The sequence below is a fragment of the Perca fluviatilis genome, chromosome 2, assembly GCF_010015445.1.
Source record: "Perca fluviatilis chromosome 2, GENO_Pfluv_1.0, whole genome shotgun sequence".
Lineage (NCBI taxonomy): Eukaryota > Metazoa > Chordata > Actinopteri > Perciformes > Percidae > Perca > Perca fluviatilis.
Genome location: NC_053113.1, coordinates 11951332 through 11966331, shown reverse-complemented (window position 1 = coordinate 11966331; position 15000 = coordinate 11951332). Strand labels below are relative to the sequence as shown.

At 41.1% G+C, this 15000-nt stretch overlaps 1 protein-coding gene and 1 pseudogene across 1 annotated transcript in view; one reads left to right on the top strand and one right to left on the bottom strand.

Annotated features, from left to right (window-relative positions):
* Window positions 1–8436, bottom strand: part of LOC120550284 (solute carrier family 35 member F2-like) — a 15285-nt gene extending 6849 nt beyond the window's left edge. The window contains exons 1-6 of the mRNA XM_039787152.1: window positions 8320–8436; window positions 4966–5141; window positions 3822–3949; window positions 2543–2702; window positions 647–803; window positions 502–554 (exon numbers count right to left, since the gene is read on the bottom strand). Coding sequence (XP_039643086.1) covers window positions 502–554; window positions 647–803; window positions 2543–2702; window positions 3822–3949; window positions 4966–5141; window positions 8320–8423 — 778 coding nt within the window. The 5' untranslated portion in view covers window positions 8424–8436. The remainder of the gene's footprint in view (window positions 1–501; window positions 555–646; window positions 804–2542; window positions 2703–3821; window positions 3950–4965; window positions 5142–8319) is intronic.
* Window positions 8437–10737: 2301 nt separating this feature from the next.
* LOC120551251 overlaps window positions 10738–15000 on the top strand; it is a 37103-nt pseudogene continuing 32840 nt past the window's right edge.

Here is a 15000-nt window from a genome sequence, read left to right as displayed (position 1 = left end):
ATTTTAGATTCTTCAAAGTAGCCACCCTTTGCTTTTTTATTAATAAGGGAAAAACTTCCACTAATTAACCCTGACAAAGCACACCTGTGAAGGTAAAACCATTTCAGGTGACTACCTCATGAAGCTCATTGAGAGAACACCAAGGGTTTGCAGAGTTATCAAAAAAAGCAAAGGGTGGCTACTTTGAGGAATCTAAAATATAAGACATGTTTTCAGTTATTTCACACTTTTTTGTTAAGTACATAATTCCATATGTGTTCATTCATAGTTTTGATGCCTTCAGTGAGAATCTACAATGTAAATAGTCATGAAAATAAAGAAACACATAGAATGAGAAGGTGTGTCCAAACTTTTGGCCTGTACTGTATGTCTCTAAGCAACTTTCTATGCAAAAAGAGCTGTATATTGTAAAAACCAACGAATTGAACCAGCATCTTTGCCAGGTCATCTTATCCTTATCCTCATTTTGTCTTCAAAGTGTTTTTTGTGTGAGATACTGACCGATTTGCCAGCTCCACTGGATGGTAGCAACTTCATGACGTTCCAGGATCACCCTGGGTAAGTAAAACGAGAAAAAAAACCACCAGATTAACAACAGTGTCGAATGAGACCTAAGTCCCGACCACAGTCACACACCCACACTTACATCTGAACGCTGCTGATGATTGTGCCGAACAGGCCGACCATGCCCAGGAACTCCACCCTGCTGAGGTTCTTCACTGTGTATTCCTGACACACATTAGACACCGCGTACAGCGAAGCGCTGAGCAGCACCAGACCGTCACCTAACAGGATGTTTGAGGCTGAGGAGACGAGAGGAGAGACGTATCATTTCTGTGGTCCGACATTTGCAAAAGAACGCTGACTGGCCTGTGGATGGCTGGGCCATTAAAAAGACACGGCTTTCAAGCAGGAGAGCGGAGTTCATGTCCCCTGGGAGAACACGAGACTTTCACCCAGGAAACACATGTTCGTGTCCCCGGGAGTGTCCAACCAAGATCTTGTTCTTGTGTCTAATCTTAACTAGTCGTTTTGATGCTGTTGTGGCAGCATGACGCTCATTCTTTTGTCGGCTAAACTCAACTGCAACGACCTCACGGTGCCCTGTAGTCGGCTCCTAGTAACCTTTCTCGGCTAAATTTAAAGCTTTGGTGCGTAACGAATGTCCGTTACATTCAAGCCGTTGCCAAATGAGTTGCTACAAAGCTAATTAAGACTATCCGCTCCACACAACTCTCTCTGTGTTTCTCAGTATGGCTGTGTTCGGAAGATTGTGGCGTCCGGCGATTTTCGCTCAGAAACAGAAACAAGAAACAATGCACTATGGCTTTAAAGGTCCCATGACATGGTGCTCTTTGGATGCTTTTATATAGACCTTAGTGGTCCCCTAATACTGTATCTGAAGTCTCTTTTATATAGACCTTAGTGGTCCCCTAATACTGTATCTGAAGTCTCTTTTATATAGACCTTAGTGGTCCCCTAATACTGTATCTGAAGTCTCTTTTATATAGACCTTAGTGGTCCCCTAATACTGTATCTGAAGTCTCTTTATATAGACCTTAGTGGTCCCCTAATACTGTATCTGAAGTCTCTTTTATATAGACCTTAGTGGTCCCCTAATACTGTATCTGAAGTCTCTTTTATATAGACCTTAGTGGTCCCCTAATACTGTATCTGAAGTCTCTTTTATATAGACCTTAGTGGTCCCCTAATACTGTATCTGAAGTCTCTTTTATATAGACCTTAGTGGTCCCCTAATACTGTATCTGAAGTCTCTTTGCTGAAATTCAGCCTTGGTGCAGAATTACAGCCACTAGAGCCAGTCCCACAATGAGCTTTCCTTAGGATGTGCCATTTCTGTGTCTGTAGTTATTGAGGAGGAAAGGGGGGGGGGGCAAGGTGGAGGGTGGGGGTGTGGCCTTGACCAACTGCCACTTTGCTCGTTTGAAAGCCATGATGTCTCTCTCTCTCATGGGTGGGCCAAATTCTCTGGGCGGGCAAATCAGAGAAAGGGGAGGTAACCTTGCTCCTTATGACCTCATAAGGAGAAGATTCCAGATCGGCCCATCTGAGCTTTCATTTTCTCAAAGGCAGAGCAGGATACCCAGGGCTCCGTTTACACCTATCACCATTTCTAGCCACTGGGGGACCATAGGCAGGCTGGGGGAACTAATTTTAATGTTAAAACAAAACTCATAAAGTGACATTTTCATGCCATGGGACCTTTAACTATAAAAACTTAACTGTCATGTGAGCGGTTGTCACTTGACCGGCCGGCGATCGCCTAATTTCATAGAATAAAATACAAATTGTTTTGCTTAGGTTTTCGAACCATGTCATACGAACCCGTTCATGAGAATGCGTTGATTGTATCAGGAGCCAATGCCGTTATTTCAGGTCCGGAGACATGTGTTCAAATTTCCGTGTGCGTTTTAGGACTTTGGCTGCTGCATTTTGAATGAGTTGGAGGCCGATTGTTTGGTCTAAAGAGCTGGCTTAACAAATTGTAGCATTGACGAACTCAGTGAGTGAGTAAACTTACTGGAGCCCTGGTCTCGTCCAGCCAGCAGGTCGGCCCCCACCATGGCCCCCACCCCGAGGAGACAGATGCAGATGGCTATATAGTGGACCAGCCTGTAGCGTGTCTTCAGAAACCACCAGGACAGGACCATCAGCACCGGGACCACAAAGCAGTCCAGCAGCTGGAGACAGAAAGACACAAATATCAACAGAAATATCAACAGTTATTACAGATGAATTGAATTAATTGATGAAAAAAAAAATCCCTAAAAATATTTCAATGTGTTTTGACCCTGCTGTTGTCCTCGGGTCAAATTTGTCCCATTTTCAAAAAGTTTCTTTATCAGAAATTTGGGTTCCATACAACCATTAGTCTTCACAAGTCAAATGAGTTATCACTTCACTTCTTTCATTGAATGTGGGCGTTTTATTCAACTTTATAGCATTTGAAAAAAAAACTAAATAAAAGAACGTTAAAAGAAAGTGGCAAAAATGTCGGAAAAACTGAAAAGAATTGACAAAACATTGGAAAAAGTGACAAAAAAATGGAAAAAAGTGACAAAACCGCTGAGAAACGACACAAAAAACTTTGAAAAAAGTGACAAAACATTGGGAAAAGCGATAATGGTGTTGAAAAAGTTGACCATTAGTGGTGAAAAAGGAGTTTTAATTTAAAATTTCGACCCAGAACAACTAAAAGTTGCACGGTGGGCGGGGAGACAACACAAGGGTTAATTCAAGTGGACTGAGAGAAAACTAGACCTCTGCATCTCCTCTTGTCTCTGTTTTCAGGCTTTAGAAAATCTAGCCCTTGACGAAAAGACTTTGGCCAATCACAGGTCATTTCAGAGAGCGAGAGAGAGAGAGGGGGCGTTCCTATTGGCTGTAGGAAGAGGTCTGGCTCAACTCTCAGATTTTTTGCTTTCTACCTACTGCGGCTTTAAAAACAGTGATCATTCAAAAAGAAAATTGCAACTCTTTGGATACACCGCATCTCAAGTAGCAGCTAAAATGGATCAACATTGACACAAAACATCCTTTTATGAAGTTGGAGCGTTTTGCTCTTATTGAAGCACAAACAATCTCATTGACTTATTGTAAATGGGTTAAAAGTTTTACTGTTAAATTCAACTTAAATTTTTGTAGTTGCTAGTTTCAGAACTTTGCTTTAAACACACCTTCTTCTAACTTGAAGCCTTTTAACTTCAATGAATGTAATGCCGAGAGTTCACCGAACTCATTAAATTAACGTTTTTAGAAGAAACATGATCTGTTTTCACGATCGAAAACTGCACACCCACCTGTATACTGGTGAGGGTGGTGTATTGGTATGCTTTCACCACAGCGTAGTTGGCTTCCACGTCCACCAGCCCCAGCAGGAGGTACTTCCACCATCGCCTCTTCACAATCTGTAAAATATTGCCATCCCCTGCGTTTTATAGGGGGAAACCCCTGGACTTCAGTATTGACATGTATTTGTTTCACCACCAAGCCTGAGGACAGTTTAACATTTGAATCACTGAATCAAAAGTCTTGGCCATAGTAGGATTCGTAAATAACTTAACCGGCGGCGAATTTACTTCATTTCGTTGTCTTTGTACTTGTACTCCGCACAATGACAGTGAAGTTGAATCTAATTTAATCTAAAGGGACAAATTACCAATATAGTCGTATGGTTTGGAAGACTTGTTGGTACTTTCAACTGAACTGAATATGAGATACTTATCCTTCATCTCATCTCCCATTGACTGTAATACTTTCCCCTCACTTAGTGTGTCTGTGGTTAATCGTCTTCGGTTAATCATTTAAAGGTCCTATGACATGGTGCTCTTTGGGTGCTTTTATATAGGCCTTAGTGGTCCCCTAATACTGTATCTGGAGTCTCTTTTATATAGGCCTTAGTGGTCCCCTAATACTGTATCTGAAGTCTCTTTTATATAGGCCTTAGTGGTCCCCTAATACTGTATCTGAAGTCTCTTTTATATAGACCTTAGTGGTCCCCTAATACTGTATCTGAAGTCTCTTTTATATAGACCTTAGTGGTCCCCTAATACTGTATCTGAAGTCTCTTTTATATAGGCCTTAGTGGTCCCCTAATACTGTCTGCGGCCTTGACCAACTGCCACTTTGCTCGTTTGAAAGCCATGATGTCTCTCTCTCATGGGTGGGCCAAATTCTCTGGGCGGGCAAAGCAGAGAAAGGGGAGGTAACCTTTCTCCTTATGACCTCATAAGGAGAAGATTCCTGATTGGCCCATCTGAGCTTTCATTTTCTCAAAGGCAGAGCAGGATACCCAGGGCTCGGTTTACACCTATCACCATTTCTAGCCACTGGGGGACCATAGGCAGGCTGGGGGAACTCATATTAATGTTAAAAAACCTCATAAAGTGAAATTATCATGCCATGGGACCTTTAATTCAGTAACATACATTGCTCCTGAGTTACCTGTTCTGCAGAGCAGCATGGGGGTGTAGGTGACACACAGCAGGGCGTAGTTCAAGAAGCTCTGCAGCATGGGTGTGTTCACATGGAAGCTCATAGCCAGGTACTGGGAGGTGATGGCCGTCCCGCAGATGAGCCCAGCCAGGCCCTGACCCATGGCCAACGTCTTGGCAACCTGCCTGAGAGAGAGGAGGGCGACACATCTTTAAAGCCACCAAGCACATTTATTTTAAGCAGGCTCCTAACTAGTGGTTTTTGGTGCCTAAAGTTAACTGTCGTTGCCGCATGATGGTAACTTTTTGTCGTGTAGTGCCAAATAGTGATCCTCCGCCCAAAATTGATTGCTTGGGAGCGTGTGCGGCCTGTTAAAGCTGTGTCACCCAGCTTATATATGTAGTTTATAAAATCTGATGTTTTATTCTAACTGAAACCAACAATATAACGGCCTACATGTCCAGCTGAAATTATTATAGACCATTAAACACACAAACACACAACTGGTTGGATCCTTTACTCTTTCTAAAATGGGAGGATTTTTCTGAATTGAGTAGGCCTACTTTTTACTTTAAGTACATTTTCCTGATGATACTTACAGACTTTAACTTGAGTAACATTTTCAGTGCAGGACTTTTACTTGTAACAGAGTATTTTTATAGTGTGGCATTAGTACTTTTACTTGTAACAGAGTATTTTTATAGTGTGGCATTAGTACTTTTACTGAAGTAAAGTGTTGGAGCCATTACACAACTTTGTTTGGTTATGCGAACTAATCTGCAGTTTTATGTTTGAGCGCTGTGCGGAGCATTGCCTTTGGGAAGGCATATATAGGTCATTAACAGCCAGGGATCCACAGGTGTGTGGCCAGGGAGTAGGGGGGGGGGGAAGCAGACAGCTTTTCACCGTGTCAGGTAAGGTAAAGGTACTTTATTGTCACATACACATATATGTGTGTGTGCGTGACGGCTGGACAGCGAGGTTGTCAAGCCCGCAGGGCACGCTTGTGGAGTTTAACTCCGAAAAGACAGTTAACCACAGGTTCCCGTTAATCTTATGATGGACGTGTGTTGTGATATTTAAACAAACGAACCGTCAACGGCGAAATAAAAGCCTCTTATTTACGAGAGCGGTCTGAGAGACCTCCGGTTTACAGCGTGGTCTCTGAGCCAGTCGTGGCCCAGCGGCGAGCTAGCGGCCGGGGCAGGCGCCTGCCGACTGTCGCCTCACTTCATGGAGCTTCTCACCTCCGAAAACTTTGAAGCAAATTGTCAATTCGGCATCGATTTTCGCAAGACTGTCTATATATTCGAAATGTTAACAGTTCATTCCTCGCCTAAAACGTTGTCAGAAGTGAATTTAGTGATGAATAAATAAGAAAGTTAAGAAATAACAATAAATAAATAAGAAAATTGTTAAAATTGTCCCATTGTTGGTCTGTCTGTACCGGAAACGCGATCCTCATTGACCTATAGGTCCCTATGCTGAAAAGGGAACAGCGAAAAGACCCTGCCCTGAAGTAGGAGCTGAAAGAGTTACAGGAACTGCAGCCAGAGGGACTTAAAAATCCCCAAATTGGTCCGGTCGCAAAACAAAAAAAAAGAGTTGTAGGAATTTTATGTTCTAGGAACTGCAAAAATCCCTCCGGTCGGAAAGCGGCTATACATGTAGCGAAATTCATTCTCTGCATTTAACCCATCTCTCAAGGGGAGCAGTGAGCGGCCAATCACAGCGCCCAGGGGACCAACTCCAGATCTGAGCCAGTGCCTTGCTCAAGGGCACTGACAACCCAGAGGAAACCCACACAAACATGGGGGGGAGAACATTCAAACTCCACACAGAAAGGCCCCGAAAAGACCTGGATTCACACCTAAAACCTTCTCGCTGTGAGGCCACAGTGCTAACCATTAGACCACTGTGCATGGTGGCAAATTTTATTTTCACCATTTTGTTTTATGATGTTACCCATTTGTTTAATGATTATTTTAAACCTCCACAAAATCCTGCTCCTTCCTGTAGACTTTTAAAGCACCAGAGAGGGGGGACAGCTGCAGCTGTCAACTATAGAGTAGAGGTATTTAGTTTTACTGGCCTGAAGCTCCTCACATTGTTGTCTTTTTGCTTAGATAGAAGTGGAGAAGGCCGATGACTGTTTATGACATTGAGAACTGCTAGGTTTCTGTCTCCTGAGATAAAACTGTTGTTTAGGCTAATGAAAAGAACAGGAGCAGAGGGGGAAGGTGTTCAACTATGGCCATGAAGGTACATTTAGAGGGGTGGCTTAACAGAGGTTTTCACTATATGATGTGTGGATGTTTAGACTTTAGGTTAGAAGACAGTTTCAGACGTGCTGCGGTACTTGTGAAACTGTATTTCTCTGCATTTGCAAATGTAAATAAATACTCAAAGACCAGACTTTGGTTTAATTCTCAAACATTCGTTATTCGTTTTTGATTTTATCATGAATATCACTAACCCTGTTGCTTCAAGAAAAACTTCCACCACACCACCATGCTGTGTGCCACAGGTCTGAGTGTCATTGATTAGTGTGCAAAAGAAAATAAATGGGTCACAGAACCGAAATAATGCAGACAGATAGGTGGACATTGATTATTGGCACGCAGAACACGCGTCCAAGCTAGTTCTCCCCCTGGTCCCACCTCATTGGCCTAATGTAGGAGTTGGTCAAAGACTCTACATAAAGCACATGTGTCAAACTCAAGGCCCGCGGGCCAAATCCGGCCCCTTGCAGATTTAGATCCGGCCCGTATATATCAATTTGGGTTCACAATAGATTTTGGCACCGCCTGGTTGTGCGCCAAACACAGGAAAGTGTTTTTTAAACTGCAGTTACCTGACATTCAAAGCAGACATACGGCAGATTTGCCGACTCTGAGACTCAGAAATTCCCCCAGAAGCAGCAGAGAGAGTTTAATATTCAGGCTGAGAAACAAGTTGTTAAAATAAATGTATCATTGTTTTGCTTGATTTGCTAAACTCTACGATGGCTAAGGAACTCTTTCGAGGACTTTTGTAGGACTTCATGTCAACAAAAATGTGACAAAAAGCAACAGATTTACAAAACGGTGAAAAATGTCTGAGAAAGCCACAAAAAAGTAAAAAAAAAAAGTGATATTTGGTAACAAAAGCACGTGAATAAACTCTCCATGTCTGGCCCCTTGGTGTGATTCTCTTTTTCCAGTGTGGCCCTCTGGGAAAATGAGTTTGACACCCCCCCTTTATGCCATAAAGGAATACTTCTTCCACTCTTGGAAACAGCTCGCCCGGCTTTGTTCGAAAGGTATAACACGAACAGACCCTAACATTACTTCTCCTTCTCTCATCTCCCGCGGCTGCACTCACCAGGTGAAAACGTCCTTTGGGCTGAATTTCCTGATCCTCTCCATGAGTCCCCTGCTCTCACAGCTCGAGTCCCCGGAGGCATCTTCGGGCTGCTTAGTAGCCATGTCGCCTCGCCAGTGATGGAGGAACCCTCTCTGAGTTTGAGCTCTTAAATGCGTCTTAACGCCTTGGCTTGTTTTCTTTTTTACTGAATGATTAACCGACTCAGAGGGCAAAGACTACTCTGGTTACTTATCTCTCTCTCTCTGTGTGTGTGTTGTGTGTGTGTGTGTGTGTGTGTGTGTGTGTGTGTGTGTGTGTGTGTGTGTGTGTGTGTGTGTGTGTGTGTGTGTGTGTGTGTGTGTATGTGGAGAAGACAGCCGGCAGCATTTAATAAAGATAAGAACTGATGATGAAAGAGAAACTCAAAGAAGTCATCACTGGGCTTCCTCCTCTCGTTTTCACGCTCATCTGTTATCTGCTGATTAAATAAAGCACCTGGTGTTGGAGGAAAAGTGCTTCATCAGTTGTTTTTTTTATGGAAATGACATGAGTGTAAAGTAACTAAGTACATTAACTCAATCAGAATCAGAATCAGCTTTATTGGTCAGGTTTGCGTAAAAACAAACAAGGAATATGACTCCGGTTAATCTTTGCGCTCAAGGTACAACAATCACTTAACATATAAAGAATACAAACAGAAAGGACAGTAAGAAATATATGTAAAAAATACTGTTAAGTATACAGTATAACAGTACAATAGAATTTAGAAATTTACAATAACAATTGAAGAGAGGGAAGGGGAAGGAAATAGTGCAATATCAGTCTGAGATAGTGCAAGGCAGTTCAGTGCAATGGTCATATATTAATAACAATATTATAATTGTAAGATTGAAATATACATGAGGTAGATGAGCAGAACAGTGCTGATTGACTTTGTTCAGTGTGAGGGTGGGGGGGGGCTGTTTGTGAGCGTTCAACAGAGTGACTGCTTGGGGAAGGTAACTGTCTTTGTGTCGGCTGGTTTTGGCGAACAGCGCCCTGTATCGCCTATACCAGAGCAAGTACTGTACTTGACCCTCCTGTTTTTTTAAGTTTCTATATCAGATATTTGGATTTCTTTCAACCTAACTGCCCCAAAATAACATGGATGGTTCCATAAAAGTGAAATAAAGGCTCAGATCTTTACTTTCATTGAATTTTCCGTGTTTTATTCAATTTTATAGCATTATCCTGACTAAACGTTGACATATCTGTGATTATCCATTACCTTTATTCCTCTGATTTGAACTTTTAGTCGAAATCATTCACAATTTCGGCTTTTTTTTCTAACACAAAAAAATTGATAATTTCATATAAATGAGGATTTATTGACCAGGAATTCCAAAAATAAGTGCAAAACTAGTGTTAATAAGTTGGTTCTAGTGGTGAATATACTGGTGGTACTGGGGAAAAAAGTGTCAAAAATGTTGAAAAGAAGCAAGCAAACGTGGAAGAGACGACAAAAATGTAAAAGAAATAGTGTCTAAAATCTGTTAATTCTGACTGTGGAGGACTACACAAAAGTTAAGGAAATGCACAATGTACAGTATTTTCATTTTATGCTCCACAACAATTCAGAGGGAAATATATTGTATTTTTTTACACTATGTGTAGTTACTTTTCAATATAATAGGTTCTTAGAGTACTTTAATTCAAGGGTGTAACTTTGGGGTCAACATTGGGGGATGGGGGGAGATCTCTCCTTTTAGCAAAATAGAAATTTTGAGCATATCAAACACTTCATTTCCTGCATTCTGGTGAATTTTTCTGCAATAATTTGTGCCTTTCCTGCATCAACTCATGGTGCAAATGTCTTTATTTACAAAAGGAAATTATTATTAGATATTTGGGGGCTTGCACTGGCCAGTTTTCTGTAAATTAGATCTATGCTTTAATTGAGTATTTACATTTTTGTGTAATTTACTTACAGGACAATGAAGACTTGTACTTTTCACACTAACTGATAATAATACATAATTTCACTTATGTAAGGTTTTGAATGCAGGACTTTAACTTGTAGTGGAGTATTTTTCATAAGTACCTCACTTAAGAATCTGAGTATATTTTTTTTAAATAAACTTTATTCATCATTATTTTTTTTTACAATAATTTTTTACAATAATTCATACAAATACACAATACGATGTCTGAGATCAACAAAAAAAACACATCACATAAAACATACATATCCCACATATAAAGAAAATGAACAAAAATACACAAACTTTTTTCCGATCCTAATATCTGATCAGAATCAGTAAACAAATATTAAATAAACGTTAAAAAAAAACTAAGTAAATGAGGGCTGAAAACAAAATCATATCGTAAAAAGTTAGTTATAACTGGATACACAGTTAATCACACTACAAGAGGGGTAAATTCATTTCACAACATGATTAAATAGAGGATAAAAGAACCGATATGGGGTTAAGGACGCTCACCAAATACATTCTTGTAATTGTAATCTGAGTACTTCTCCCAAATCGGTTACGTTCCCATGAACCCAACCAGCTGTACTACCTGTCTCGCGAGATTCTGCGAGGTGATAAGTTGAAGAAACATGGCGACGTCTAATTTGTTAAAGGTAAGAACACTTGAATATATCGTATTTCCCGTATTTGTGTACAGATTTAAACTCTTCGTTGTCATATATTTTCACTACGAATGCACACATGTTTACATTCGCCACTGTGGCATGTATGCGTACGCACGAGTAGCGTAACTATATGAAATAAGTGCACAAATAGGTGAAGTCACCGTTGTCCGGTGTTGTGTCGGAGTCAGTTATATCCTGCTCACGCGAACAGAACCCCCAACATGTCTTCTGCCGTTACCAGAAACCGAGCCGTTAGCCGTTAGCCGTTACTACAAGCGGGCATCTCGGGGACGACGACCCACTGCCTTAACAAGAACCGTATCAAGCCCTAAACACAACACTGGAAAGGCTCGAAGGGGTCATACCACCAGCACCATGGATGTATTACGTTTAAAGGCACATACCGGGGGGTGGGGACCCTTCCCGTCCCGTCCACAGCCCGTTTATTTTCGGCTAATTGTTGCTAACACTTGGCGGAACCACCGGTCGTCATGGTGGTTCAGTTGCTAGCACTTGAGTAACTGGATTCGATCCCCAGTCCGGGCCTTTTTTTGTGGAGTTTACATGTTCTCCCCCCGTGTTAGCGTGTGTTTTACCGGGGTAACTGTTAACGTTACTCCTGTTTCCTCCTCCCTTTTATTAAAGATGACGAAATAAGCCGTCTGTGTCCACAATGCGTGTGCTGTGCTGTAAAGTACAGGTCTTGTCCTAATTAATAATTCCCGCTAACCGTTACAGTTGTAAGCCACTGGCCAGTTAGCTTTACGGGCTAGCAAGAGAGGTAACCAGCTTTGACAGGCGGCGACCCGCCCCCCGGCTCACACTTCCCGGCTAGTGTTACACCGCTTCACCCGTGGAGGTGGACAGAGAACCACAGGGTCCTCATACATAGATATATCTTCAGTATATATCTATAGACCAGATATATATATATATATCTTCAGTATATATCTATAGACCAGATATATATATATCTTCAGTATATATCTGACCATAGATATATATATCTTCAGTATATATCTATGGTCCAGGTGTGTTATTTTCAGTGGTGTAACGTAACTAAGTGCTTCTTCTCAAGTACATTAGCTACTTGAGATACTGTACAACAAACATTACATTTATTTAGCTAATCCATGAGCCAGGGCCGGCCCTAGACTTTTTGGGGGCCCCTAAGCAGGATTTGGTTTGGGGGACTCTCCACATTGTAACATGTTGCCACTGCACTTGGCACTTAACCAACTTGTGTATTGTAAATATTAGTTTAAGCACTCATAATGTACAAATAAGCATTTAAAGACCTATGTGAGACCTATTAGCAGCAACACTATCTTTTAAATAAACCGGCTCTGTTATGAGCTCTATTGTGGGACATTTAAAGTGCTCTTGGGGGGCCCCCTCTGGTAGCCACGGGGCCCTAAGCAGCCGCTTAGTCTCCTTATGGGTCAGGCCGATATAAGATTCAGATAAACAATACACCTTATAATCAACAAATATATTATGATGTATTATTATATAGCCTCTATAGATCGTAGCACCCAATTAAAGTATGTGTAAAGAATTCCAAAAAAGTTAATGAAATTTTCACTTAACCTGATTTAAAATTGTAATAAAACCCCATAATGTAATAACTTGACCAATCATGTAATAAAATGTCCCCACTGACATTGTAATAACACGTTTACTGATAATGTAATATCTTTCACATGGGTCATTCTCTTTCAAAACTGACGGTGTGATCGTTTTGTTTATCGGTAATGTAAAGTGTGCAAGGTTCCAACATGTATAATACCGTTGGCGTTATGTTCGCTGATGCTGAAAACTAGGGCTGCAATTCTGACGATTAATGTCATTGCGATTAAATCGATTAGTTTGGTCTATAAAATGTCAGAATAGGGTGAAACATGTCGGTCAGTGTTTCCCCAAATCCCAAGATGAGGCCCTTTTAAATATCTTGATTTCATTTGAAGAAACTAAAAAAATATTCACATTTAAGAAGCTGGAGTCAGAGAATTTTTACTTTCTTATTTCATGTTAAAATCTAATTAGCCTACTTGATTCCCCCCCGTCTTCAGTCTTTAGATATGTCTTTGTGTGTCTCTGCATTTCTGTCTTTGTCTTCTCAACACCTCCCATTCTCATTGCCCATTGCCTCCCTTCTAACCCTTCCTCCTCTTCTTCTTCCTCCTCCCACTACACCCCGTCCTCTATCTCTCCTCCAGAACAAGGGCTCCCTGCAGTTTGAGGACAAGTGGGATCTGATGCGTCCCATCGTTCTCAAGCTGCTCAGACAGGAAGCCGTCACCAAGCAACAGTGGTTCGATTTGTTCTCGTAAGAGATGCTCTCTGCTCCGTCCCTTAGTTCCTTCTGTCTTTATTTAGGAAAAAGGTGGTCCACTGAAGGAGCAGCACAGCTGCTGCTGCTGCTGCTGCCCCTGCTGCTGCCTTAATTCCTCGAAAACAGATGCCTAACTCGGAACAACAGACTGCTCACAAATTCACGGTGTACTATTTTAGTACGTTTCAGCAGCACACACATGCAGTATATGGGTTTAGTTTTTAGCAACAGGTGTTGCGCTTTACATAATCCCCACACAGTCTCACACATTTGTAGGTAAGCCTGTCTGTTGGGTTGTGTCCCAGTCGTAAACTGGATTAGAAAAGAGTCTTGTATCCGTACCTTAACTGCCACAACGGGATGGTCAACTGCCTCTTAGGGTAGATAGCTACTAAGGGTGTGACAAGGTGAAAAGTTGTCTCGTGAGGCGATGTGATGTCAGCGTGATGGAGCGAGGGACATAGGCGTTTTCATTGCAGCTGATATGAGGCCATTTTCTGTGGTGGAAAGGAGTTAGACTTCTCATGTGAAATTGTACAGGGCAGAAGCCAGTTGGTAGAGTTTATACAAAACATTTTGCAGTGTTTGCACGTTCCTTTACTGCATATAATTCATTAAAATAGTAAAAAAAAAAAAAAAAGTTAAATAACATTCATCATTAAGAGTTGATTTCAAAATGCACCTAAATTGTTTTGCATTTTGTGATTTTTATTTTTTTTTCAGTTGAATAAAAAAAAAACTATTTTCCATTCATATATTTCATCATTGAGGATTTCTTTAAGCGTCTCGTCGCACCGCTAATAGCTACGTCAGCAGCCAATTTTAAAAGTCTAATTCATGGATTTTTTTTTTAGGGTAGTAATTCTCTTCCACGCTTTGATGTGTGAAACAGGATGTTGCGGTGTAGCTTAACACGCGAGAGATTTGGTTTTAGAATTTGTGTTAAGACACAAAATGCAATGAGGGTGTCTCTTTTTTTAATTTTTAAGCCCAAAGCTGTGATCACATCGCACACTTTTTCTAGGTTTAGCAGCTGTGCGAGGAGGATTACACCCGTTGTTGTTGCTATGCAACGTTTTTAACAACCTACCAAGCTGTTTAATTGGTTTATTTTCTTCTTCCCTGTTAAAGTTTTTTTGGGGGTTGGGGACAGTTTTCTCATCCAAATCGAGAGTCCAAGGACTGAGGATGTTGTAGGCTGGACAGAGTCTAAAGGCCCTTGAGGCTAATTTGTGATTTTTTTTGCGCTATATGAATAAAATTGACTTGACTTGGCTTTATCTGACTAACCTTAAATAACAAAGAGGGTAATGTGGAGAGTAAAAGTGGCCCAGAAGAGGAAGTGTGTGATTTCTCTTTTTAGGAAATAGGAAGAGAAGAGGGGAACAGGAAGATGGGCAGTTTAATTCTCTAAAAAGCCAAGACCTGTGGAAATACAGTAGGGCTGTGCAAATAATTGAATTGTAATTATGAGATTATGATTTTGGCTCCTAAAGATCACAAAACAACGCAACTGAGAAAAACTCTTATTTTGCACATTAGGTTAAGATAACTCTTATTTTGCAACATGTTTGTAAAAGTCAATGAGTAATCGTGTTACTAAGTTTTAAGGCAGCACGATATGAGGAGAATATGCGATAATGATGTTGAATACAGCGATAACGATATTGCTTGCGATAAAGAAACCGATATCCAAATGTACGTAGTTCTGCTTTTCTGCTGCGTTCAG